General features: G+C 44.9%; 1 protein-coding gene across 1 annotated transcript in view; it reads right to left on the bottom strand.

Moving 5' to 3' along the window:
• The window catches only part of GRK4 (G protein-coupled receptor kinase 4), a 208588-nt gene extending 200617 nt beyond the window's left edge, over positions 1–7971 (bottom strand). Inside the window, exon 1 of the mRNA XM_066573064.1 lies at positions 7723–7971. Coding sequence (XP_066429161.1) covers positions 7723–7780 — 58 coding nt within the window. The 5' untranslated portion in view covers positions 7781–7971. The remainder of the gene's footprint in view (positions 1–7722) is intronic.
• Between the last annotated feature and the right edge of the window lie 17694 nt (positions 7972–25665).

The following is a 25665-nucleotide window of genomic DNA, read 5'->3' as shown; positions in this document are numbered from 1 at the left end:
ACCAAGAAGGATACACTCTTGGAAGAGCAAATAAATCTAATACTCTATGGTGCCAACGGAATACGGAGGGATGTGAACAATGAATATAAGATGGGTCACCCATCAAGTGTGTGGCTTCAGAGGATGCCACACTAATATCCAGGTTCGCCTAAACTATTTTAGAAGAAGCGGTCTTCATAGACGTCTGTTCTAAATTAGGTGAACTGCCACCCTTCTAACGGCTATGGAACCACTGTGTCAACCTACTGGGTAGGTGATGATCCAATTCAGCACCGCTGACAGCCGATCCCAGCGTGGGAGGTAAGATACCAGATGTACAAACCCCATATACAGATGGAAACTAGGGAAAGTATCTTGCCCTGAGCCGATAACTAGGAGAGGGAAACCCCTCCCTATAAGCGGGGCTGGTGTCCCAATAAGGACAACCACGTGGTCTTCCTCTAGGTGCTGACTTACCCAGGTGGGACAGAACACCTATATGACTAAAGAACGAACAATGTGGGGGGAGTACAGAAACATAGGAGGAACTAACTGGCAAGGATAAACAGAGATGCGGACTCACAAGGATAACAGACTGAGGGATAACATACACGAACGAAGAACGCAGAACACGAGCAGATAGCAAGGTAACTGCCGAAGCAGCGGCTAAACATGACGTAATGGGAACGAATCTCACAACAACACTACAGCACTGTCTAAAAGGCCCAGGGCAGCTATATAAGGTGGGTATTAGAAAAAGGTGCATCAGCTAAGCAGGAGGCTCAGAAGCAATTAACCCTAGGAGTGCTGGAAGAGAACATAGGCTCAGGGAACAGGGAGAGAAGGATGACGCCTATGTCTGCCAGACACAGAAGCAGAGGGTTGTGCCTGAACAGTGCACCTAACACCTCCACATGGACAGTTCCAAAAGCCATGGTCGGTAGAGAAATGAAAAATAAAAATGGTCTCTCAAATGGCCGCTATCGTTGCAGAGTAAAAGGACTAGTGAATAGAGTACTTGCATATGCTGGGGGTGAAAGGAACAACTAATTCCACCACTCCATGAGTCAGGAAGCACTTGTGACCACATCAGTCTGCTGCTTATCAATGTTTGTAAATTTATTGTGGCAATGTCTGCTGAAGGGAGTATCTGTATAGACCTTGAAACGCATTAAGGCTGGGTTCACACAGGGCGGATTTGCAGCGGTTTTGCCGCAGCAGATCTGCCCGTGGCAAAAACCGCCCGCGGCCGCTAATCTCGGGATTAGCCAGCCATGTGGACGAGGTTTCTCAGAAACCTTGTCCACACGGGGCGGCTAATCCACAGCGGTAAATCCGGATGAAACCGCGGCTGCGGCCGCCGCAGCTGTGGTTTCCGAAGATTGAGCATGTCTGTTTATCTTTTCTTTTTTTGTTTATGTCACGGCCGCGCTCTCCTCTATGAGAGAGCCGGCCACAACGGAGAAGCAAGCGGCCGGGCCACTTCAAAGCCGCCGCAGCTTAAACCGCGGCGGTTCTCCCGGCGGAAATCTCGCGGTTTTTGCTGTGGCCAAACCGCGAGATTTCCGACGGGAATACGCCCCATGTGAACCCTGCCTTAGTAGTAATAAACCACTGCCTTATTCTTCCTATGGAATCCATCCTATGGCTGTTCCGATGACTCGCAGCGGGTGAGTGGTACTAACTGGCCCTCCCATGTATCCAAGTACTGCATTCCCTTCTTTTCTTACTCTGCAACAAAAGCGGCCATTGTGTGCCTATCCATAGTTCCCATTTCTCTACTCTCTTGGAAGAGCAACAGGTGCCAATTCATACTAGGGATTTGAGAGGGTCCTCACATATAGTCTACGACTGATATAAACTTGTATGTCAGAAGTTTTATAAAATCTGACTTACATTTTTATCATACTGTTTAGATTTCCGTCAACTTGTTCCACCCATTGGTTCCGGCATAAATGTAAGAAAAATATATATATATACTGTAGCATGCGATGCTATTTTTTCTGGTAAAATGACGGAACCCTTACGTGGAACTGGACAGGACTCATTATAGTCAGTGGGTTACGTTAGGTCAAAATGACAGAACCCGGCAGGGCCTATCTGTTTTATTTTTGTTCCTCTGTTCCATAATGAAACAGAAGAAAGGAAATATGATGAGCCTAATCTGTATAACAGTGGGCTGACAGGTGCGTTCTTGTATCTGTTATCAGCAGATGTGTATTTTTTTTTTCTTTTCAAACTAAGAGAAAAAAAAGTTGCCTTAGGCCGGGGTCACACTGGCGTATTTGTGCGCGCAATATGCAGTGAATAGGACTAATTGATTTAAATACGCTTATTCGCATTTCCCCCCCCAAAAAATAAAATAAAAAACAGAACATGCTCTATATACAAAGTGTCCCCATGGAAATCAATGAGGGGGTGCTTAAAAAAAACAAAAACCCACATCTGGAACTGAACTGGAATAAACATGCCTTTCGGGGGCAAAAAGTACAGAAAAATAGGCCGATGCGCACGCAAAAAGCATAGTTCATTCCGCAAATATGCAGCACTTAAGTGAACGCAAATACGCTTATGCACGTTAAGCCGGCTTTAGGATGATTTCACACCTGCATTAGAGCTCATTTCGGGGTTTATTTCAGTTTTACTTTCGTTAGTCTGCTTCAAGAACGGAACAGATTGATGGAAAGGCTGAACACAGGCAAAACGTTCGTGTAAAAGGAGCCTTAAACATCCATTATGATCAAATATTAAAGGATCAGTTTTTTTGTTTGAATTTTACAGCTCGCCACGCTCCGATGCTTTAAACGCATCATAATTTCCATTTGTGTCCATTCCCCATAGAGTACAAAGTGCAGGGGGGGGGGGGGGGGGGGAAGCTTCATTCTGCCCATTTTGGTTCTTAAAATGGAAAAAAAAAGTCCTGCAGGTCCGTCTTTCCTTTCTGTAAAAGATTAAAAAAAAACAAAAAAACAGAAACCAGACGGAGCAGAAGCAAACTAAAACTAAATAAGTCCCACTGAAATCAATTGGGATTCTACTCTTAGGGTGGTTTCACACAGGCGAGAAACTTGCGCAAGTTTTGTGCACTGCGAGAGCCAGTAAAAAAGCAGATTTTGAAACCAGTGATTTTCAATAGTTTCCTTCCCATCTGTGATGTTTTCACTGATGCGATGTTGGGAGAACAAAAAAAAAAATCGTGGCATGCTCTATCTTTCTGCGATTTTTTATCTCCCATGTTTCCCTATGGAGCCTCCTTTTCATGGCGTCCTAACGCAACAAGCTTGTGTTGCAATGCGATTTTAACATTAAAAAAGTTCTATTGACATTCGCAATAAAAAAAAATTATGCAATTCCTTCACAGGCGGCAGCAATGTGATGCGAGACTATTCTAAAAAAAACCAAAATGCTGAAACAAAGACAGGATTTTCTTGCGGCAAAATAGCGATCACCCGTGTGGAACTAGTGTTAGGGCGCTCTCACACTGGCGATATAAAAAAGAAAAACAAAATTAGATGGTGCGAGAGTGAGTGAAATGCAGAATTTTAAAACCAATGATTTTCAATGGTTTCCTTAACAATTGTGATGTTTTCACTCATGCAATGTTGCGCTAAAGGGAAAGAGAACACAGCCTGTCCTATCATTCTGCGTTTTACCTTTTTTTTTTCTTTTTTTTAATTTTTTTTATCTCCAATGTTTCCTTATGGAGCCTCATTTTTATTGCAGCGCAAAGCACAAATTCGAAATTTTTGTGCAATGTGATGCACTTTTAACCCTTTACAATCCAATTTGTATCCTGGTTTTCCTAGGGGGCTTACTCTTTTTATGCCGTTAAACAATGGTGCTATCTGCTGGCTAAAGCCAGTACTGCATGAGGTGACACGTTGGACAGGCTCCGACAGCAAAGAGGCTGGCAATATACAGTAAGAGAACCCCGACAGATGTCTTCCAACATCGGAGCTGTACAGCCTTAAATCATAGTGTCTTCAGATGTCAGACAGTGGACTGCGAAAGGTTAACATTAGAAAGTCCTATTGACCTCCGTGCTAAAACTATCATGGCAAAATCGTGCGATAAAAACGCGCGAGAAATTGCAATTAGCAGTAATGTTTTTGCTAGAAAAAGCAGTGCTGACGCTCAAAAAAGTTTTTGACATGATTTTCTCGCGGTGATATCACAATCGCTAGTGTGAAGGAGCTCTTAGGACAGAACAGAAAAACAGAAAAGCCTTCCCCTAGGGGAGCTACAACTCCCCCATATACATGCTGGGAAAACCTGGATCTCAGTTGCGCTGCGTTTCCTTCCATGTGTCCATAAAATGACTTCCGGTATTAATTTGAAATTATCTAATTAAAATTATATTAAACCAGAATTTAAAAGAGGTTTGAATAGAAATTCTGGACAGGAGGCTCACGGAGAGTTTTATTATATTACATCATATTATGTATTATTACTACAGATTACACATAAGTCTGGGATTTCAAACCGTGTAGTCACCTAATATATCACAAAAGCATACTCCGACCATCATGAGAATCAACGTATGCATGACTAGAAATGTCCGATTCCCTCCATCTCCTGCAAGTGTCATGTACAGCAGGCAGCATTTCATCCGCCGAGCAGCAAAAACTGGCTGCTGTAGTACAGGGTGCGCTCATATGTCACTGATTTGTTACAGATCTGCGGAAATTCTGAATTTTCTGCAGATCTGCACCAAAATCCGCAAAAATTAGAAAAAGTCTAAAAATACCTTAGACCGCTTTCATACGGCTGCATTTTAGTATACATTTCACGGCCGCAACACCTTATGCTACTGAACTTAGACCACCATAGAAGTTTACTGTGAACTAAGTCCAGTCTGGTTAACCATTGGAGATCTGAGTGTTGCACTGGTACCATGGAGGTTAAAGGGGTTGAACCAAAACTGCAATTTATCCCCTAGCCATAGGGTAGGGGATAACTGGCTGATCAGTGGGGGGTCTCACTGCTAAGACTCCCACCAAACTCAAGAACGGGGATCCTGTGTCCCCTGTCCTCTTCACTAAGGGGTTACTGCACCCTACACAGCCAGTAGAGACTGCATGGAGCGCTGGTTGTGCAACCGCACTACATTAACTGTCAATGGGATTACCGAGATATCTGAGCAGCATCCGTTAACCCCGCTGAAATAAATATAGCGCACTCCATTTATTGTGACGTCACTGCAGGAGGAGAAGGGAGTCCTGTTCTGGAGTTAATCGGGGTCTCAGCAGCAGGAAGCGCTGACCCAAGTGCAGCGGCCCGGGTTGGTATTGCAGGCACAGCTCCCATTGAATTCAATGCAACATCAACCTGAGCCGCTGCTAAAAGGTCAGCGCCTTCTGCTTCCTGCATTGAGAATCAATTGATCATTAGGGATCCCAAGCGGCAGATCACCACCGATCATTTAAAATGACCTATCAGTCATCAATAGAAAAAGTTAAAAATGTCCTGGAATACCCCTTTAATGGATGCCTATGGGTGTAATAATCTTGTGACAGTCTAAATCTAACGTCGTCTAGAAGAGACCTTATCGACATGGGTGGAAAGAAAACACTTCTAAGACTTTGTGGCGTACAGAGATAAGCAGCTACTTGCTAAAACGAAGTCACTGATGAAACAGTAGAAGACGTTCAATGCAAAAAAACAACCAAAAAGTAGCATTGTTCTTCTGGAAGCCAGAAGCCGCATGTGGTATGATTTATCACGCAGCTGAAAGCATTAGTAGAAGATATAGAAGGTTTTTTTTAATTTACTGACCTAAAATGCCCTGCGTTGAGTGCATTGTGCAATTTAACCTGTTCAATTCTGAAGAGTAATGGCATTTAAAAGGTACTTTATCTGCAGCGGGTAGCAACAAATGAACGATTCAAGAAAATGTATCAAAGCATTAGTGTAAATGCAACATATTTACAAAACATTTCCTGGCATTGTCTGTCTATTCCTCAACTGGAACAGAGCATTGTGAAGGAGAACTGTGCAGGGTAGAAAAATATTATGCACTGTTGAAGGGAGGAGGGTATATGTCAGTATTCATAAATACGCTCCACTATGTGCAATCGGTGCCAAATATCGATGCAGCTGAAGCCAAATTTCTACAAAAATGACGCCCAATTGGCGCTGGCACAACCTGTAGCTTGTTTACCATTCATTCCCTATTCTACTCCCTCAAAAGGTAAAAAGTTGTAGAAGGTGTGTGCTGATGGCAGAGGACACCACGTACCCGTAACTCAATCAATCTGCCTGCACTACCCGTTCACGTCAGTGCACCAGTAATGCGGACTATAGGCAGCAGAATAGGTTTTACATACTATCATTATTACGTTTCTAAGTCTTTGTACACGCGAGATAAAGCACCGGAAATTTCAGAGCACTTCCAACACAAGTAGCATTTTTTTTTCTATTTAAGGGTTGAAGGGTTCACACAATCGTGAAGTATTAGTAAAAAGTTTTTGCTATTTTTTAAAAGTGCAGGAAGCTGTTAGAAAAGTATGACGGCTGTCACTAGTGGTCGTCTATGACCGGTAGAAATTACGCAATTTAATTCTTCTAAAGTGCATTGTGAAATGATGAGCTTTAAAAAAAAAAAAAAAAAAAAAAAATCATCCACTGCCTCCAGCTGACAACTGCGGTTGGTTGTACATTCTATGCAGAAGGACAGGGCTTATTCACACGACCGTATTTGCACAAGCAATATACAGTGCATAGAACTCATCAATTTCAATGCGTTTGTTCATTAGCGTGTATTTTGCATGCACGATTCCTTTGCGCAAATGCGTGTTCTATTTTCCTATGCATTTGCGCAGAAAAATAGCCAAGTCTCATATGTCCTAATAAGCCATTTCAACATACGGGACTATGGCTGTGGGCTTTTTTTTGCAATTGCGCACGATTTGCGCATGCCAAAAGTACAGAAAAAAAACAGCTGTGTGCACAAATACGCAAACGGCGATGCGCAAAAACGAAACGCATACGCTCGCATGAATCCAGCCTAATTTTTAGGTTGTGTGCAATGCGATCCTTCATTGTCATTTTCTGTAGCACTCAATGGTGATCACACAACACTGCAAATTGTGCAGAAAAAGTGGATTGCAATTGTGTAAGAACTGTCAGATTTGATCCTTACAGAAGTACGTAGTAGAAGTGCTGTGCAACAATCCAGCACATAGGCTAATACGAAACTACCCAACGGGAAACGTTATTACTAACCCAACGCTGTTCTGTAACAAAACAATTGCAGTTTAACTCATAACTCTGCAACAATTCTGTTCCCTTCTGAATTAATTTGCTGCCACACTGAAGATACATTGTTGCGAATCAAATCGAATGATGTGACCAAAGTAGCAGCAAGTGACCTGAAGCGCACTACTATCGATCACGTAACACAATAATGCATCCAAGAATCAACCATGCACCAAAAGGTATGTCCCGCATATGAGGCTGTGCACACTTCCACAGGTTGATGCACTAGAACATATAGGCTGATCTGCAGCATAGGAGATTATTGATGAGCTGGCCTGTGCAGGAGTCATTGCACGAAGCCACCAGTATTCCCCTGCATTACCTCCCTGATATTCATGCCATATACTCATGGAGTAATGCTGAGAAGTGAAGAAGAGCAATCACCCCCTTGTGCCCATATGCACATACCATGCATGCCTGTCTACATGCAGATGGAGCAGCAGCCTGTTCTCATTGCTTCTCCCCACCCACACTGCCTCCTCTTACCTTCCCTGGCTTTCAGCAACACAGTGTTGGCCACAATGTTTTCAATCTCCATGATCATGAATGAGTGCAATGCAGATCACACATCTCTGGTTCCTAGCAAGCTTCCTTGACAAGCAGCTGCCCTCTTGTTGCATAGATCCTGGGCATGGGCAGCCTCACCTCCAGCAGCACATTGTGTGCAAGCTCCTAGCATTGGGTATACATAGAGTGGTGTGTGCTCCAGCTCTGCTCTGCTGGACTCCTTCCTTCCTGTTTTGCTCTCAGTGCTGCCTCTAGTGAGGTGGGGACATGGCAGAAACCACTCCCAGAAGCAGAATGAACCTTCAGTGTGCTCCAGCCAGCTTGCTGTGCCTTCACCTAGCAGAGATTTGTCAATGATGCACCCACCGCATAGACCATAGCTGCAAAGAACGTAGAAAATACTAGAAACAGCAGCATCTGTCAACGTAGGCCAAGTCAAAGTACCTGTGGAAGGATGCAAAGGTTAAAGAAGCAATGGCCAAGACACCCTCCTCAGCGCCATTCATTGCACCGTAATAGTTGTGCGTGGTTAGAGATTCTACATACAAGTGTCTACTATGTAACAACCCGGCTCGGGAAGGAATTCCGACACATCCAACTATCGATGTGTTGACATGCAAAATGACTGAACCCAACAGATCGTAAACCATAAGAGCATGCTTGTTGCAGAAATGCTAATAGTGTTTGCAGACATCCTGCAGAAACAACCCCGTACGAATGTAAGAAATGGGTATGGAGTCACGGAAAACGATACCCAAGGAAAAATGTAATCGACATTAAAAAGTATAGCTTGTAATTAGTAATGGGATGGAAACCCCTATCCAGAGAAGTAGAAGGGGTTTATTTTACAATACGAAGACTCACAGGTGTAACTTGAAGATTTGGGGCCCCAATGCAAAATCTGTAACAGGGCCCCCAAACTATAATGCTTTATTCATACTACTGTATGGAGAAGATAGACCTTATAGGCCCCCTAAGGGCACTGGGCCTGGGTGCAACCGCATGCCCTATAGTTACACCCATGCAAAGACTTTTTCCCCCCATAATGCCATACTAGCAGCGTCTGTTTGAAGACTTCCATTGAAGAAGAATTCATGGTCCAAAATTCCTCCTCAGCACTGTGCAAATCCTATTTGCAGCTACATGAAATGCAGGATGGAGGTGACTGCTGCTAAAGAGGGTGCTACAGGTTATTAAAGGGGTTGACATTTTAGATCCGAAGGAGTTAAAACATAGGGTACTTACCCATCTGCAGCCCCAACCGTTGCCCCCACATGGGGGGAGCCCGACCCGTAGCCAGGAGGCCTGGACCTACTGGGTCTCGGCCGGCCAGAAGAAAAAAAAAATTCTAATACCAACGGCAAAACCCAGCTTATGTTACCTTGTCATACATCCTAACCGAAGTGACATGACAAGGACCTGAGGATGCGATTTTACTCCACGATGACAGCCCGACGTCTCCTCTGCATCAGCAGCTTCTCATTTTACTATACCAAAGCGAGATGCTGCCAGCTTCGGAGGAGGACTGAGTGTCAAGGGGGACCCCGGTAAGTCTAACAATCATATCCCAGGGTCCCTGACATGTCTCTACGGCACCCTAGGGTGCTGTGAACACATGGCAGGCTGTTCTTACGCTGGTAAACATGGCCATTATTGTGTGAACGGCCGTGTTTGTCAGCATAATACACTCAGAAGATAGGTCAGGGGCTTTCTTTTTGTGTGCTGGAAATTCCACCAATATGCTATACTAGTGAGAATGAACTCATTGGTCACAATGGGTTCTATTCTCTGTGTATTTGGTTGCCGGAATTTCGTCGGGGATGTAACGGGGAAAGGGGCCTGGTAAGAGGGCCACTGCGGAAATTTGGTGACTGCTGCCTGCTAATCAGAGACCGCAGTGTCACCGCCCATTCTCCTAGCATTAGCACTCAAACCTTAGGACAGTGATGGCGAACCTTTTAGAGACTGAGTGCCCAAACTGCAACCCAAAACCCACTTATTTAGTTATAGTGACATCCCACAGCAGCCCCAGTGGTAATAATGACATCCCACAGCAGCCCCAGCAGTAATAGTGACATCCCACAGCGGCCCCAGCGGTAATAGTGACATTCCATAGTGGCCCCAGCGGTAATAGTGATATCCCACCATGGCCCCAGTAGTAATAGTGACATCCCACATCAGCCCCAGTAGTAATAGTGGCATCCCACAGTAGCTCCAATAGTAATAGTGACATCCCTCAGCCGCCCCAGTAGTAATAGTGACATCCCACAGTGGCCCCAGTATTAATAGTGACATCCCACAGTGGCCCCAGTAGTAATAGTGACATCCCACATCAGCCCCAGTAGTAATAGTGGCATCCCACAGTAGCTCCAGTAGTAATAGTGACATCCCTCATCCGCCCCAGCAGTAATAGTGACATCCCACAGTGGCCCCAGTATTAATAGTGACATCCCACAGTGGCCCCCAGTAGTAATGGTGTCACCCCCACAGTGGCCCCCAGTGGCAATAGTGACCCCCCACCCACAGTGGCCCCAAGTGGTACAAGTGACATCCCACAATTGCCCCAGTGGTAATAGTGACATCCCACAGCATCCCTAGCAGCAAAAGTGACCTCCCACAGCGGCCCCAGCAGTAATAGTGACATCCCACAGCAGCCCCAGTGGTAATAGTGACATCCCACAATTGCCCCAGTGGTAATAGTGACATCCCACAGCATCCCTAGCAGCAATAGTGACCTCCCACAGCGGCCCCAGCAGTAATAGTGACATCCCACAGCAGCCCCAGCGGTAATAGTGACACCCCACAGCTGGCCCCTGTAGTAATAGTGACACCCCACAGCAGCCCCAGCATAAATAGTGACATCCCAGAGTGGCCCCCAGTAGTAATAGTGACAGCCTACAGTGGCCCCCAGTAGTAATAGTAACCCCTCCCCAAGTGACCCCAGCGGTAATAGTGACATCTCTCAGTGGCCACATTAGTTATAGTGACATGCCACATCGCCCCCAGTAGTAATAGTGACAACCCACAGTGGCCCCAGTAGTAATAATGTCATCCCACAGTGGCCCCAGTAGTATTAGTGACACCCCACAGTGGCCCCAGTGGTAATAGTGACATCCCACAGTGGCCCCAGTAGTATTAGTGACACCCCACAGTGGCCCCAGTGGTAATAGTGACATCCCAGAGCAGCCCTCAGTAGTAATAACGCCCCACGAGGCTCACATACTTACCCCCTCCTCCTCGTTGAAGCACCGCTGCTCCTCTGCTCAGCATTGCAAGCAGCGTTGATCCCAGGTGCACACTGTGAGGTCAGTGTGTGCTGCCGGAGACCTCCTTCCCCTGCTTTCGCAGAACCTAAGGGGGGAGGGGAAAGCAGGATGCTGGCTGCACACTGACGTCACAGTGTACGTTGGGATCAGTGCCGCTAGCACTGAGTGAATACCGGCAGAAGAGCCGCGGCACCCCTACCGGTATTCACTACCGTAGTGAGCGGCCAACAGCAGCGCATAACAGCAGGAAGGGCTCTGCGTGCCGCCTCTGGCATGTGGGCCATAGGTTTGCCACCACTGCCCTAGGGGCTATGATGCTAGGAGTTCGGAATGGTGATATGGCGGCCTCTGATTGGCAGGCAAGCTGCCACTGAACTAGACAAATTGCAGGACTGCAGTGCCTGATCGCCGAGGCTGAGTAAGTACCCATTGTTTTAACTCATTAAGATCTAATTTTAAAAAGTCAATTCCTAGCCCCTTACTCGAGGAACACCGAGGGTAGCCCCATACCTGCTGCTACTGCAGAGCATGGACAGCTTTATGGAAGACTATCCGAGATCACCAGTGTTGGAGATTATCTGGTTAAAGGGGTATTCCAGCGATTCAAAGTGAAAGTTATATGGCGATAACATGCACTTTGCAATATCATTTTATAACTTGTTTTACAAAGCTGGTGCCTTCTGCAATGATGACACAATTTGTACAGCTGTAGATGCGCACTTGTCAGTAACTGGCAGTGGGGCATTGTGGGAGATGTAGCTTTTGCACTCCCTGGCAGCCATTTCAAATAACAATGTGGAAACCTGAAGCTGGCTAGAACGCAGAAGGGCGGCAAAAAAGGTACTGGAGTTCAGTTTGATAATCTAGATGGACATTTGGAATAATGGCAATAAGTGGAAACGTTAGGGAAATTTTGCCCAGCCTCTGTACTATCCCTTTAAGTACTGGTATTTTTATTATTTTCAAGCTTTTCCTGTCCTTTTAAACAATTATGCATTGGACAACCCCTTTAAGAGATATATTATGTATTGAGCTGTTATTCAGTCAGTCTATGGTGGTATTTACTTGTGCATTGTGTGCCACTACTACTACTATTACACTGCACAGTACGGTATATTATTGTTGCAGTGTATGGTTGTGCCAGCCCTATATAACACAGCTACTTAGGCAATTGTGTGCTAGTGGTATTTGGACAACATTGGCATTGTAATTTCAGCACCATACTGTATAATTAGGTACGGCTTGGTATAGTTGTTTGTACACTGTATGATAGTACACAATATATGGGGTGGTAGCACTGGCCACCTTCCAATGTAAAGCCAACTCTGGCTGTGAGGAATTACAGGTTTCCTTGTGGTTGCCCTTTAATGTACAGCATGACCTTGCTGAGTGATCTGCAAGGCAACCAGAGGAAATGTCAAATTCCCAGAAGTCATGTATGATATGTTATTATTGAGACTGACGCAGGGAATTGCTATTTACAGTACCCGTCATTTGAAGGTATGCAAAATGGTATAGTGCTGATATTGTATGCCGTTCCCTTATATATGTGTTGTATCAGAAGAAGCAACAACATGCCAGAGATTGGAAAGAAATTGCCCAAAGTTATCCATGGTGCCAGGTATAGCCCACCATTTACCCTAGTCTACTGGGGACAGGACCACAGATGTAAAATAGTCTGGGGTCACTTGTTTGGTTGGCAGGGCGGCCAGCAAATACTCGTCTTATTAACTGCTCTTCTAACTATTCAGTCATTAGCGATTACTGTATGTTGGAGATTGTATGCAAAAAAGAAGAATGCTATCAGGGAAACATGAAATGTTTGTGTCATCTGCTCCCAGTGTTCTGCTGATGGTGGTTGCACAGTGTAGCTTGAGTTTCCACAAGAGAGTCTGTTCCATAGAAGCAGCCCACGCAGCATTCCAGACTGGTCTGGTCCTCATTGCAATGGTTGATGAAAACCACCTGCGTACAGATATGGGCTCTATAGGTACTGCAGCGTTATCTAACACGGAAGTGGGGAAATGTGCTCAAATCATGAAAATAGGATAGGGGAAATATATGGCAGTATTATGTGGGCTATGTAGAATAGTATTATGTGCCAATAAAAATGGAGTATACACTCAGTGTCAAATAAAATCAAGCACCTAGAAGGAGCAGCTCCAACTGGTTCATTGTCCAGAGACAGGTGGCACCAAAGTTACAGGCTCCTGTGTCTGCTTGAACCATTTACAGGTGCTTTTGCAGAAGCACTTTTGGTATCACGGCACACATTTCATGAATTGCCTCTGACACCCACCCACCGTTGCCTCGTTTTGCAGTGGTGTCGTGAACGATGAAACTGAACTGCTACAGAATGGAACTGGGTTGTCTTCAGCAATCAAGGCGGTACAACAGGGTACTAGAGCCTCCATGCCCACCCATATCACATCTTGTATCCACGCTAGAGCGGTACAACAGGGTACTAGAGCCTCCATACCTATCCGTATCACATCTTGTATCCAAGCTAGAGGCAGTACTACACGGTACTGAAGCCTCCAACCCCACCCATATCACATCCTGTATGCAAGCTAGAGGTGGCCCAACAGGGTACTATAGCCTCCTTGCTAGCCTGTATCACATCTTGTATCCAAGCTAGAGGTGGTACAACAGGGTAATAGAGGTTCCATGCTCACCCGAATCACATCTTGCATTCAAGCTAGAGGCAGTACAACAGGGTTGTAGAGCCTCCATGTCTGCCTGTATCACATCTTACATCCAAGCTAGAGGCACCCCAACAGTGTACTAGAGCCTCCATGCCCGGCCATATCACATCTTGTATCCAAGCTAGAGGTGATACAACAGGGTACTAGAACCTCCATGCCTGCCCGTATCAAATCTTGTATCCAAGCTAGAGGCGGTACAATAGGGTACTAGATCCTCCATGCCAACCTGTATCACATCTTGTATCCAAGCTAGAGGTGGCCCAACATGGTACTAGAACCTCCATACCCACCCATATCACATCTCGTATCCAAACTAGAGGCAGTACAACAGGGTACTAGAGCCTCCACGCCTGCCCGTATCACATCCTGTATCCAAGCTAGAGGCAGTACAACATGGTACTAGAGCTTCTATGCCACTTGTATCACATCTTGTATCCAAGCTAGATGTGCTACAGCAGGTTACTAGAGGCTTCATGCCCATACCGAATCACATCTTGTATCCAAGCTAGAGGTGGTACAACAGAGTACTAGAGCCTCCATGTCTGCCTGTATCACATCTTACATCAAAGCTAGAGGTACCCCAACAGGGTACTAGAACCTCCATGCCCGCCGGTATTACATCTTGTATCCAAGCTAGAGGCGGTACAATAGGGTACTAGAGCCTTCATGCCCATCTGTATCACATCTAGTATCCAAGCTAGAGGTAGCCCAACAGGGTACTAGAACCTCCATACCCGCCCATATCACATCTTGTAATCAAGCTAGAGGCGGTACAACAGGGTACTAGAGCCTCAATGCCCGCCTGTATCACATCTTATATTAGAGCTAGAGGCGGTACAACTGGGTACTTAGAGCCTCTATGCCCACCTGTATCACATCTTGTATCTAAGCTACAGGCGGTACTAAAGGGTACAATAGGGTTCTAGAGCCTTCATGCCCACCTGTATCACATCTAGTATCCAAGCTAGAGGTGGCCCAATAGGGTACTAGAACCTCCATACCTGCCCATATCACATCTTGTAATCAAGCTAGAGGCGGTACAACAGGGTACTAGAGCCTCAATGCCCGCCTGTATCACATCTTATATCCAAGCTAGAGGGGGTACTACAGGGTACTAGAGCCTCCATGCCTGCCTGTATCACATCTTGTATCTAAGCTACAGGCGGTACTAAAGGGTACTAGAGCCTCTATACCTGCTCGTATTACATCTTGAATCCAAGCTAGAAGCGCTACAACAGTGTACTAGAGCCTCCATCCCCAACCATTTCACATCTTGTATCCAAACTAGAGGTGGAACAATAGGGTACTAGAGCCTCCATGCCTGCCTGTATCACATCATGTGTCCAAGCTAGAGGCGGTACTACAGGGTACTAGGTAATCCATGCCCGCCCGTATCACATCTTGTATACAAGCTAGAGGCGGTACCACAGGGTACTAGAGCCTCCATGCCTGCCTGTATCACATCATGTGTCCAAGCTAGAGGCGGTACTACAGGATACTAGATAATCCATGCCCGCCCGTATCACATCTTGTATACAAGCTAGAGGCGGTACAACAGGGTACTAGAGCCTCCATGCCCGCCCGTATCACATCTTGTATCCAAGCTAGAGGCAGTACAACAGGGTACTAGAGCTTCTATGCCACTTGTATCACATCTTGTATCCAAGCTAGATGTGCTACAGCAGGTTACTAGAGGCTCCATGCCCATACCGAATCACATCTTGTATCCAAGCTAGAGGTGGTACAACAGAGTACTAGAGCCTCCATGTCTGCCTGTATCACATCTTACATCAAAGCTAGAGGCACACCAACAGGGTACTAGAACCTCCATGCCCGCCTGTATTACATCTTGTATCCAAGCTAGAGGCGGTACAATAGGGTACTAGAGCCTTCATGTCCACCTGTATCACATCTAGTATCCAAGCTAGAGGTGGCCCAACAGGGTACTAGAACCTCCATACCCGCCCATATCACATCTTGTAATCAAGCTAGAGGCGGTACAACAGGGTACTAGAGCCTCCGTGCCTGCCCGTATAACATCTTGTATCCAAACTAGAGGCAGTACTACAGGGTACTAGAGCCTCCATGCCTGCCTGTATCACATCTTGTATCTAAGCTACAGGCGGTACTAAAGGGTACAATAGGGTACTAGAGCCTTCATGCCCACCTGTATCACATCTAGTATCCAAGCTATAGGTGGCCCAACAGGGTACTAGAACCTCCATACCTGCCCATATCACATCTTGTAATCAAGCTAGAGGCGGTACAACAGGGTACTAGAGCCTCAATGCCCGCCTGTATCACATTTTATATCAGAGCTAGAGGCGGTACAACTGGGTACTTAGAGCCTCTATGCCCACCTGTATCACATCTTGTATTCAAGCTAGAGGGGGTACTACAGGGTACTAGAGCCTCCATGCCTGCCTGTATCACATCTTGTATCTAAGCTACAGGCGGTACTAAAGGGTACTAGAGCCTCTATACCTGCTCGTATTACATCTTGAATCCAAGCTAGAAACGGTACAACAGGGTACTAGAGCCTCCATCCCCAACCATTTCACATCTTGTATCCAAACTAGAGGTGGAACAATAGGGTACTAGAGCCTCCATGCCTGCCCGTATCACATCATGTGTCCAAGCTAGAGGCGGCACTACAGGGTACTAGATAATCCATGCCCGCCCGTATCACATCTTGTATACAAGCTAGAGGCGGTACAACAGGGTACTAGAGCCTCCATGCCCGCCCGTATCACATCTTGTATCCAAGCTAGAGGCGGGACAACAGGGTACTAGAGCCTCCCTTCAAGGCATCAGTTTTCTACAATAAATTCTCCTTTTTCTCTGATATTGTAATCACTTACATCAACGTTACAATCACACTGGATGTCATTGTATAGAGTAGGTTTGAGAGCCGAGTCCACTGTATACACGATGGGCGTAAGCTGCATTTGAGAGCTAACATCCAATCACAATGACTGGGATCAGAGATAACTTCGATCCCTGTTGTTCCTCTTAGATGCCACTGTCAGTTCTGTCAGCAGCATTTAAATGGCCCGACAGAGGGAGTTCCCTGTCATCTGTAAGGCCTACCCGTGATATGATCGCAGGCTGCCCTTTGGCTACCACGGCAGTCCTGGGGCCTTGTGAAGGCCCCCAGGCTTGCCATAGATTTCCTTCAATTAATGCCTGCTGGTAAATGTATTGCTAGTTCAAGTCCTCTGTGGGGGTGAAAATGAGATTAATAAAATGTTTCTAATTATTAGTAAATTGGAAAAATATTAAATCTTTAAAAAATCTTTTCTTAGTCATTGTATCCAAAAAAATGAAAATTAAATTTAAAAAAATGGTAACAGCATTTGTAAGAGTTCAATTTATCAAAATGTCACATTATCTATTCAATATGGTGAACAGCGTCAGAAGGAAAATATGCAATGCCAGAATTGCGCTTTTTTCTTTTTGGTCACCAGTCTCCAAGAAAAAATTGATGAAAAAGTTTGCCCGACCAAAAACGAGCCCCATACAGCTGCATCAATGGAAAAAAATGGCAACAAAAAGCATTTTTTAAGCAATACATTAAAAAACTATATAATTTGGTATCAACATAACCATACTGACCTACAGAATAAAGATCACATGATATTTCTACCATACTTTGAACACTGTAAACCCCCTAACAGATATACATTTTTTTCCATTTCAACCCACTTAGACATTTTTTAAAGTTTTCCTGCTAAAAACACAAATTGCCCCACAAAAAAAAGTAGCCCTCATGTAGCTATCTCACCCGAATAATGGAAAGTTTAGAATTTTTTTTTTGAAAGTGGGACTGGAAAAATGAAATAAAAACAAAAACAACAAAAAGCGCTGCAGTGCGAAGGGGTTGACTACAGTAGGGTGTTCTCATCCTAATAAATGCCCCAACAAGGAAAGTTACCTCATTATATGGCAGTTGTTGTACACTGATAACGCTTTAACCGGAACTGAATTGCAAAAAGAAGCAGAGCACCAACAGCATGGCACTTTTCTAATCCGCTTGCCTAAATCCGGCTATGCTACAACTCAGGTAGCATCATGGAGGCCGCTGAACCTTCCAGCAGTCACTGACCCATCCGAACGTACTAGTGGTTCTTTAAAACATCCCAATACAAGGTTTCCAAATTAAAATGCCATGATTTGAGTGACCCTCCAGTGTCTATTGTTGCATTCCTTATTTTCAACCGCCTGAAGCGATATTACACACATGGGTGGAACGCTGTAAAATTGATCTTTTCTTCTCCCCCTCATTGACATTTCAAGTTCATGTTCTACGAGTGTAAAGAAGAGAAAACATCTAATGCACTGAAGAAACAAAAAAAAAAAAGGATCATAATGAAATTAAGGTTTGGACAGAAGAGAACATTTTTGTAAGCACGGAGAACAGAAACCAAATGTGACAGCGGTAATACTGAAGAACATGACACACAGATACAAGGAGTTTTTTTCTCTTCGCTCTCTCGGTAAAATTAGTCTGCCCTCTTCACTGCATGTTATGTGCTGTTCTGTTTCTTTTCTGACGTTGGGATTAAGAAGACGTTAAGTCAAGTGAAGCCTGAAAAATACTGTGAGGCCCACAGTTTAATTCCCCTTATCTCATACTCATGGGCCTTTAAACACAATTTCAGCAATCTCCTTTAACGCATACATTGCAACCAATTAGCAAGATCAGAAAATAAAAATCATCCATGAGTGTCCCGGCTTGACCGCAGGTCTACTGACGCGAACTCAGAGAATTATGAGAATTATCAACTATGATGCCCTGAGTTTCGGTCAGTACACCTGTGGTCGGGCCGGGACACTAGTCCATATTATGGATGCATAAATGCACCCTTAATACTCTCAAGTGAATTTGGCCTTAAAGATGTTTTCCCACTTAAGCAATCGTTTTATCCAACTGGGTTCCTCTAACAATGGGCTGATCACAGGGATCAATAAATCTTGACTCTTGTTTGGGCAAACTCTTCCCAGTAAGGCCGGGTGCACTTACCGTGTGCTCCAGTTGCACCCAAAAAGATCAGGCGCAACTTGCATTGAACACTACACAGACACCTGTCCGATTCACGGACTGCCCGCACATTCACATGCATTTGCATGTTCTAATTCTTTTCCGTGATATGGACAAGAATAGGACATGTGATGAGTTTTTTCACGTAGTCCGTGTCTATAAGAAAAAACTCATTAGTGTGTGATGCCTGATTGAATATTATGGATCTGTGTGCTGTTCACGTGCTGTTGGTTTTTTTTTTTACGTCCGACACATGGAGTGCAAAAAACGCTACTGTCGAAGGCCTAAGGCCACTCTCAGACGAGCATTTTTTACAGCGTTTTAGTGGTGAGGCTTGGTATTGCAGGCAAAGATCCCATTCACTTCAATGGGATCATTGGCTGTAATACCAAGTCTTACCACTACAGTGAGAATGGACCTGTTGGCTTTCTGCAGAATTCACCTCAGTGTATGAGTGCACTGGTCTGGTGAACAGCTGATCGGCTGGAATCCTAGGCGACAGATCTCCACTGATCTACTAATGATGACCCATGCTGAAGATAGGCCATTATTAGTTTACAACTAGACAACCCCTTTGACCGGGATGGAGGAGTCACGGATGCAGTGAGGTTAATACGCCATGAGAGGAGGAAGACGGGTGTTGCTTTAAACAGTATCTCCAGGAGCAGTGCAGTAAAGCTTCTGCGTTGTACGGTCTTAGAGGTCACAAGCCACAGAACGAAAAAGTTTTTGTTTGCAACTGTATAATTGCGGGAAATGGGACTGCGCAAAAAGAACTTACTGACTATTTATGACTAGAGATGAGCGAGCGTACTCAGATAAGCACTACTCGCTTGAGTAATTGGCTTTATCCGAGTATCGCTGTGCTCGGGGCTAAAGATTCGGGTGCCGGCACGGAGCGGGGAGCTGCAGGGGAGAGCGGGGAGGAACGGAGGTAAGATCTTTCTCTCCCTCTCTCCCGCCCGCTCTCCCCTGCTCCCCGCTGCGACTCACCTGTCAGCAGCAGCGGCACCCGAATCTTTAGCCCCGAGCACAGCGATACTCGGATAAAGCCAATTACTCGAGCGAGTAGTGCTTATCCGAGTACGCTCGCTCATCTCTATTTATGACTCCTCTGTATCACGTTCTCACCAACATACCTTGAAATAGGGGTACGGGTGCAGTCGCATAGGCAAGCACGAGCCATGCCGGATATTCTCAGGCGCCACTCCCAAAGAAAGGAGACTTGCATGAAAATGGAACATGCTGCAATTTTTCTGTCTCTGAACATCACAGCGAGAGAAAAATTGACCATGTAAATAGACCCATTGAAAAGAATGGGCTCTATTCTCGTACGAGTTTTGTGTGTCTCTCAACTTGTAGATTTCCTAGAACTGTCTTTAAAGTTGTCAATAAATTGGTTACCAGTTGTTATTAGGATGAGTCTTCAGCCTCAGTATGAGTCTTTTCCTAGGACACTCCAATGTACCCCCTGTGATGGAGCCATTTTACGGACCCGTCCATCCATCAACCCGTTATAGCGTGACCCAGGGTCTGATCTATATGGAGCTCCGATGTTAGGAAGAGGAGAAGTGACAGCAGCCTCTGGTAAAGACAAAGATAGGGAAGTGAAGGTTGCATGGTCCAACATGCTTGCTGATGCAGGATCATCCGCCTCGGACCCCTCTACACATACATGCAATAGTAATATACCGGGACAGCACTATATTGGCCAAATCATAGCCCCGGAGTTAGAGATCATCAAGGAGTTGGGGAGAGCAGCCATTTTTCAAAGTTTTGTGTGGATTGTATCCTTGTAAATCCAGCTTCACTTTTCCCTTAAGTCAGCTGGAAATACAAATGCACTACTGTATTAGAACATCTAGGGATATTAATTTACCACTACATGGGAAACAGACATAAGATAGTTGTCAGCAACATGATCATTCAGCCAATAGCTATTTTCCCAATTTTCCCATAAGCTTGGCAAAAACGGATATGTTATGGAAAAAGGCAGATACCTTTAGACATCTAGAGGCTGTGTTGTGCAGGTTTATTGGTTTGACCTTGACTATTATCCTAATCTCTGGATTCTGCTTTTGTCTTGCTCCTTTGAGATTTGTTGCCTTGTATTTACGACCTCCTGGGTTGGACCTGCGGCTCGTCTTTGACTTGTCCTTTGGTTTGAAACATTCTTACTAATCTCCGACTTTTGACTTCTTTCCTGATTTTGTCTCAGAAGCTTCTGCTCCAAATGTTCCTAGTAGTGTACCCACCACCAATTGGTGAATACTCTGGAGATCTTAGAATTCTATCAGGAAAGTCCATACCTCCTTGTGCGGGTTAATCGAGATTCTTTAGACTCTGTATTTCGGTCCAGCAAGTGTCCAACCAATGGCTGATCAACAATCCACTTCTTCAGTGAGAATGTGTCATAGTGCACTGCTCCCCTGGCTCACATGTTACTGGGGTGCAGTCTGTGCTGCCATCTTCAATGATTTGCACAGTATGCTGGTTCCACAGTTGGGAGACTTCTGTCTGTCCATAGGGCATGAGCATATACCCATCCTTTTCCTTAAAGGGTCAGTGGGCACACCCGTAACATGTTTTCCACCAATCTCCATTCATATCTGGCTATATTAAGCATCCTTCCCATAAGGAGAATGCTTAAGCATCTTGTCTTCTACAGCTATTGTGAGAAAGCCCCCATTTGTGTATTCTGGTTCTGTCCGGTCACGTCCAACAAGGACGCGCTGGATCTGTAACCTACAGTTGCACACTGAATAGTGTCAAACAATACAAACAGCCGCAATACAGAAAATACTGTCCCTAAATAAACTAACATAGGGAAGGTTCTTGCCTAAATGCAGGTAACCCGTCCTGAGAAGGACAAACCTGGCCACTAGCTGACCCTACGTGTGACAAAAGAAAACTCACAAACAATATGAAAAGATAAACCACTATACTCACCTTTAGAAGAAATAGGTTAACTGTTAACCTCCAGCTCCCAGCTCTGACTACACACAAAGTCAGGGGGAAACTGAGATTAATCAGCTCAGAGCAGAGCACAAGACCAGGCTTAATAGGCCAGGGTGAGGCCCACAGGTACAATGCCAGGTACCGTGCCTCGGCCCAGTGCAGCACCAGCAACCACACTACTAGGACTATCTCTGCAAGTAATGGCTTGGGGACTGCACAGTGAAGACCAAATTCTGCTTGGAGGGGTCAAGGATGAAAATCTTGGGCTTCCCAAGTGCTGCTCATCGGATAGACCTAAGTCAAACCAAGGTGTGGCAGGGTGCATCCACATCCGTCTGTCTGGCAGAATCGTACCAGTTGTACTTTTCTGGGAGAAAACAAAGGATGGGAATCCAGGAATTGGGAGAATTGGGCTCTGACCCTAGACATTATAGGAAACCTGTCCCCAATTTTCACTAAAACCAATAGCAGCATACTATCAATCAGAAATAAACCATTCTACACCTGTGTCTGTTTTTGCTGATCGTGTCTTAATACCTCGTGAACTAAACTGTTAATAATTCCCGCACCATGTGCAATTGCGCCCAGACCTTTTCCGCAACCTGGAGTATTCTACATCATCCATCTAAATCTTGCACATGTGCCGAACATTCAGGGTCCAGCGCATGTGTACTTAATTTAGCCCTATGATGGGCAGACTCTTAAGACTCTACAGCGCCATTCGCCCCTGCCTGATCTGACTTAAGGAAGACAGATTTCTTCCATCATTGCCTCCACAACAGAATGACCAAGGACTAAATTAACTGCTCATGCACCGGTTCCTTGGTGCGCAGCACACGTGCAAGATTTGGGGGGATTGTGGATGATGTAGGGAATACAATCCACGTCAAAGCGTACAGGATTAGATGGCATACTCCGGGTGGCAGGACTGCCAACTGGACTGTTAGGATGCTATTTGTATATGGCATGAGATTGTTTAAAAGTTAATTTGACAAGTTATGAAGATGTAAGATATCAAGGGAAACCATTGTGTTTATTTATACATGTATGTTTCTTTAAGAAAAAGTTAATTGAGATAGTGACAGCAATGTGTTGGTATGGATGAACAAGAAGAGGCGGGAGAGAGAGGAAGTATGCTTCACTGCAATCTTGTGTTGCGGAGAGTGGGTCTATATATATTGGAGAGGGCAGCAGAAGATATGTCTTGTACTCTTAACCATGAACGTTTAGCTACACCCCTGCTGCCATTGGCTTGCAATAGTGAAAACTAGTGACAGGTTCCCTTTAAATTGGTGTATCTCATGTATATGGTCAGTTTTACTCTAGTCATAAGTCACATATTGACCATTGCACCTTTGGTTTTCCTATGATATCAATCAATATACAAATGCACCGGAATCCTCATAAATGAATTACATTCTACTTCAACTTTTCGAATAATGATACAATGCAAAGTGTATCTACATTTGCAAGTAAAACTCCCCTTTAATTCTTGTATCAATATTTCTTTGTTCTTCGGCTCTGAAGACTCTTTATGACACTGGGACCTTAAGTTCTTGTGAGTACAGAGAGCTTCCTACCAAATAAACGCCGTTATTTATTTATGTGTACCAATATAAACACAAAGTATGGGTTATTCAGAGGGACTTTAGAGACGCCGTTTGCCAAATCCTCCTCCTATTTGTTTATTTTCAATGCAGCAACTACGTCAATTTAACATCTGTTCTAAATAGTTGAAGGTCCAGAGCTGCAAACGAGTAGTAACAGATAACGGGGGAGACTCATTTCTGCTGCTACGACTACAGTAGATTACAGCTGGTCTTCATTAAGCTTGAGACATGAGATGCGGAATGTGTTCCAGAAAGACCATTGCATGGTATGCCATTGCCACTGTTCGAACGTAGATTGGGAGAAGTACGAGACTATGTAAGGTCCAGGAAATAGAGTGAAGTATGGTGTCCATTCAATGATGTATTATGTATACAATAAGACGGCTGGAAAAAACGAGGCCATCTGTATGTTATGTAAATATTTCCCATTAGCCGTCAAACGGTTTCGGGACTTGATTAAATCAATTGTACGGTTGAGTATCAAAACCACAACAATGGACGATTTATCTGGTAATCTTTGAACAACTCCTGCTTATTCTGAATGGAGTTGGAGGGGTTAGAATGATCTCCGGCCTGCCCAACTTCAGTCCAGCAGACCGATAGCCGGGCAGTAGTTCGTGGGATGGCTGTCAGACTCTTTCTTTCCCACATTCTTCCCATGTCAAGGTACTTTAATGTAAAATACCTCATAGCCTCTAATTAGGTTGAGATTTTAGAGATAAGGACAGGGTTGCAATGCCTGCTGGGAACATCTCTCTCTCTCTGTGTGTATATATATATATATATATATATATATATATATATATATATATTTATATATATATCAGTGTGTGTGTGTGTGTGTGTGTGTGTGTAGATAGACCAAAGTTCCCAGCATGCATTGCAACCCTGGCCTTATCTCCAAAATCTCGACCTAAATAGAGGCTATTAGGTATACAAATAAAAGCAGAGTTGCAAATCCAATACTTCAATTGTCTTGAGGTGATCTTGAAATAAAGTTTGTACTATAGCCCACTGTCATCCAAAGCTGCATTCACAATTCTGCAGGCTTCAGAAACTAAAGGGGTGTTCCCACCTTGGCTAAACTTGACTGGTGTACACTGTTCGCGTAACTCCCATTGACTTCTGTGGAAGATATGCAAACAACGTAGAGCATTATGCTAAGCTATTTCCGTCTTCTCAACCATCCCTGACCACTGCTTTTAGAGTGGCCAGGGATGGTGCGAGCCTTAAATCATGATAGTTGTGGATCTCAGAGTATATCCTGGGTACACAAGTCCAGTCACAGGTCAGCTCTGCTGCAGCTCTCACTGACTGAGTCTACCTCTTTCCTTGCACATCAAAGCCCCAGAACAGGATCTCTCCTTTAGGCTTTATTCACACAAGCGTTTTACGCGGCTATTTAAGCTCATTAAACTCGGGATTTGATTGCATCTTTTCTTCATTCACGCTATTTAACGGTGCGTGCGAGTGACCACAAAAACGCACATGCTCATGTGAAGGAGCTCTCATAACCAGTTCTTCAGCCAATCAGGGTCCTGTCAGTTCACAGCTTCAAAGTGAACAAACTCATGTGACCTCACTCTGGAGGCTCTGACAAGAGCATACAGTACAGCCTCTATCTAGCTATCTATCTATCGATCGATCGATATGAAGTCCCTGCTACACTATGTATAGCATAGTGGTATAGTACCTCTTGTTGTAGAAGCAATCCCTCTAACGGCCCTTTTATAATAATTAATAATAATAATCTTTATTTGTATAGCGCCAACATATTCTGCAGCGCTTACACAGACAGGGGAAATACAGAAAGACAAAAAATACAAAAATTACAGAACCACGGTTACATAGTAATCAGCTGATGGAAACAGTAGGGGTGAGGGTCCTGCTCCAACGAGCTTACATACTACAGATAATGGGGTGATACAGAAGGTAAAGGGGCTGGAGATGTGCACGGTATGGCGAGGTGGAGAGTGAGTGATGTTATACACACAGACAATGGTCAGACATTTGGCCGTGTGACGGCAGAAACGGTATGACTGCAGGAGCGGTTTATGATGGCTAGCAGGGATTGCAGTCAGTAGGTCAGGGAGCATGTTATCAGGCGGCATACAGAGGGGCTTGTTTAGGGAATGCGGTATGCCTCCCTGAAGAGGTGCATTTTTAGAGCACGCCTGAAGGTCTGCGAGTCCTGGATTGTCCTGGTAGCCTTTGGTAGTGCGTTCCAGAGGACCGGAGCTGCTCTGGAGAAGTCTTGAAGGCGGGAATGCGAAGTTCGAATTTAAGGGGCACTCAGTCTGGTTTCGTTAGCAGAGCGGAGAGCCCGGGCTGGGTGATGAATT

This window comes from Eleutherodactylus coqui, chromosome 7 (assembly GCF_035609145.1).
Source record: "Eleutherodactylus coqui strain aEleCoq1 chromosome 7, aEleCoq1.hap1, whole genome shotgun sequence".
In the NCBI taxonomy this organism is placed as follows: Eukaryota; Metazoa; Chordata; class Amphibia; order Anura; family Eleutherodactylidae; genus Eleutherodactylus; species Eleutherodactylus coqui.
Note: the sequence above shows the minus strand (reverse complement) of the source record. Positions and strands in the feature narration are given on the sequence as shown.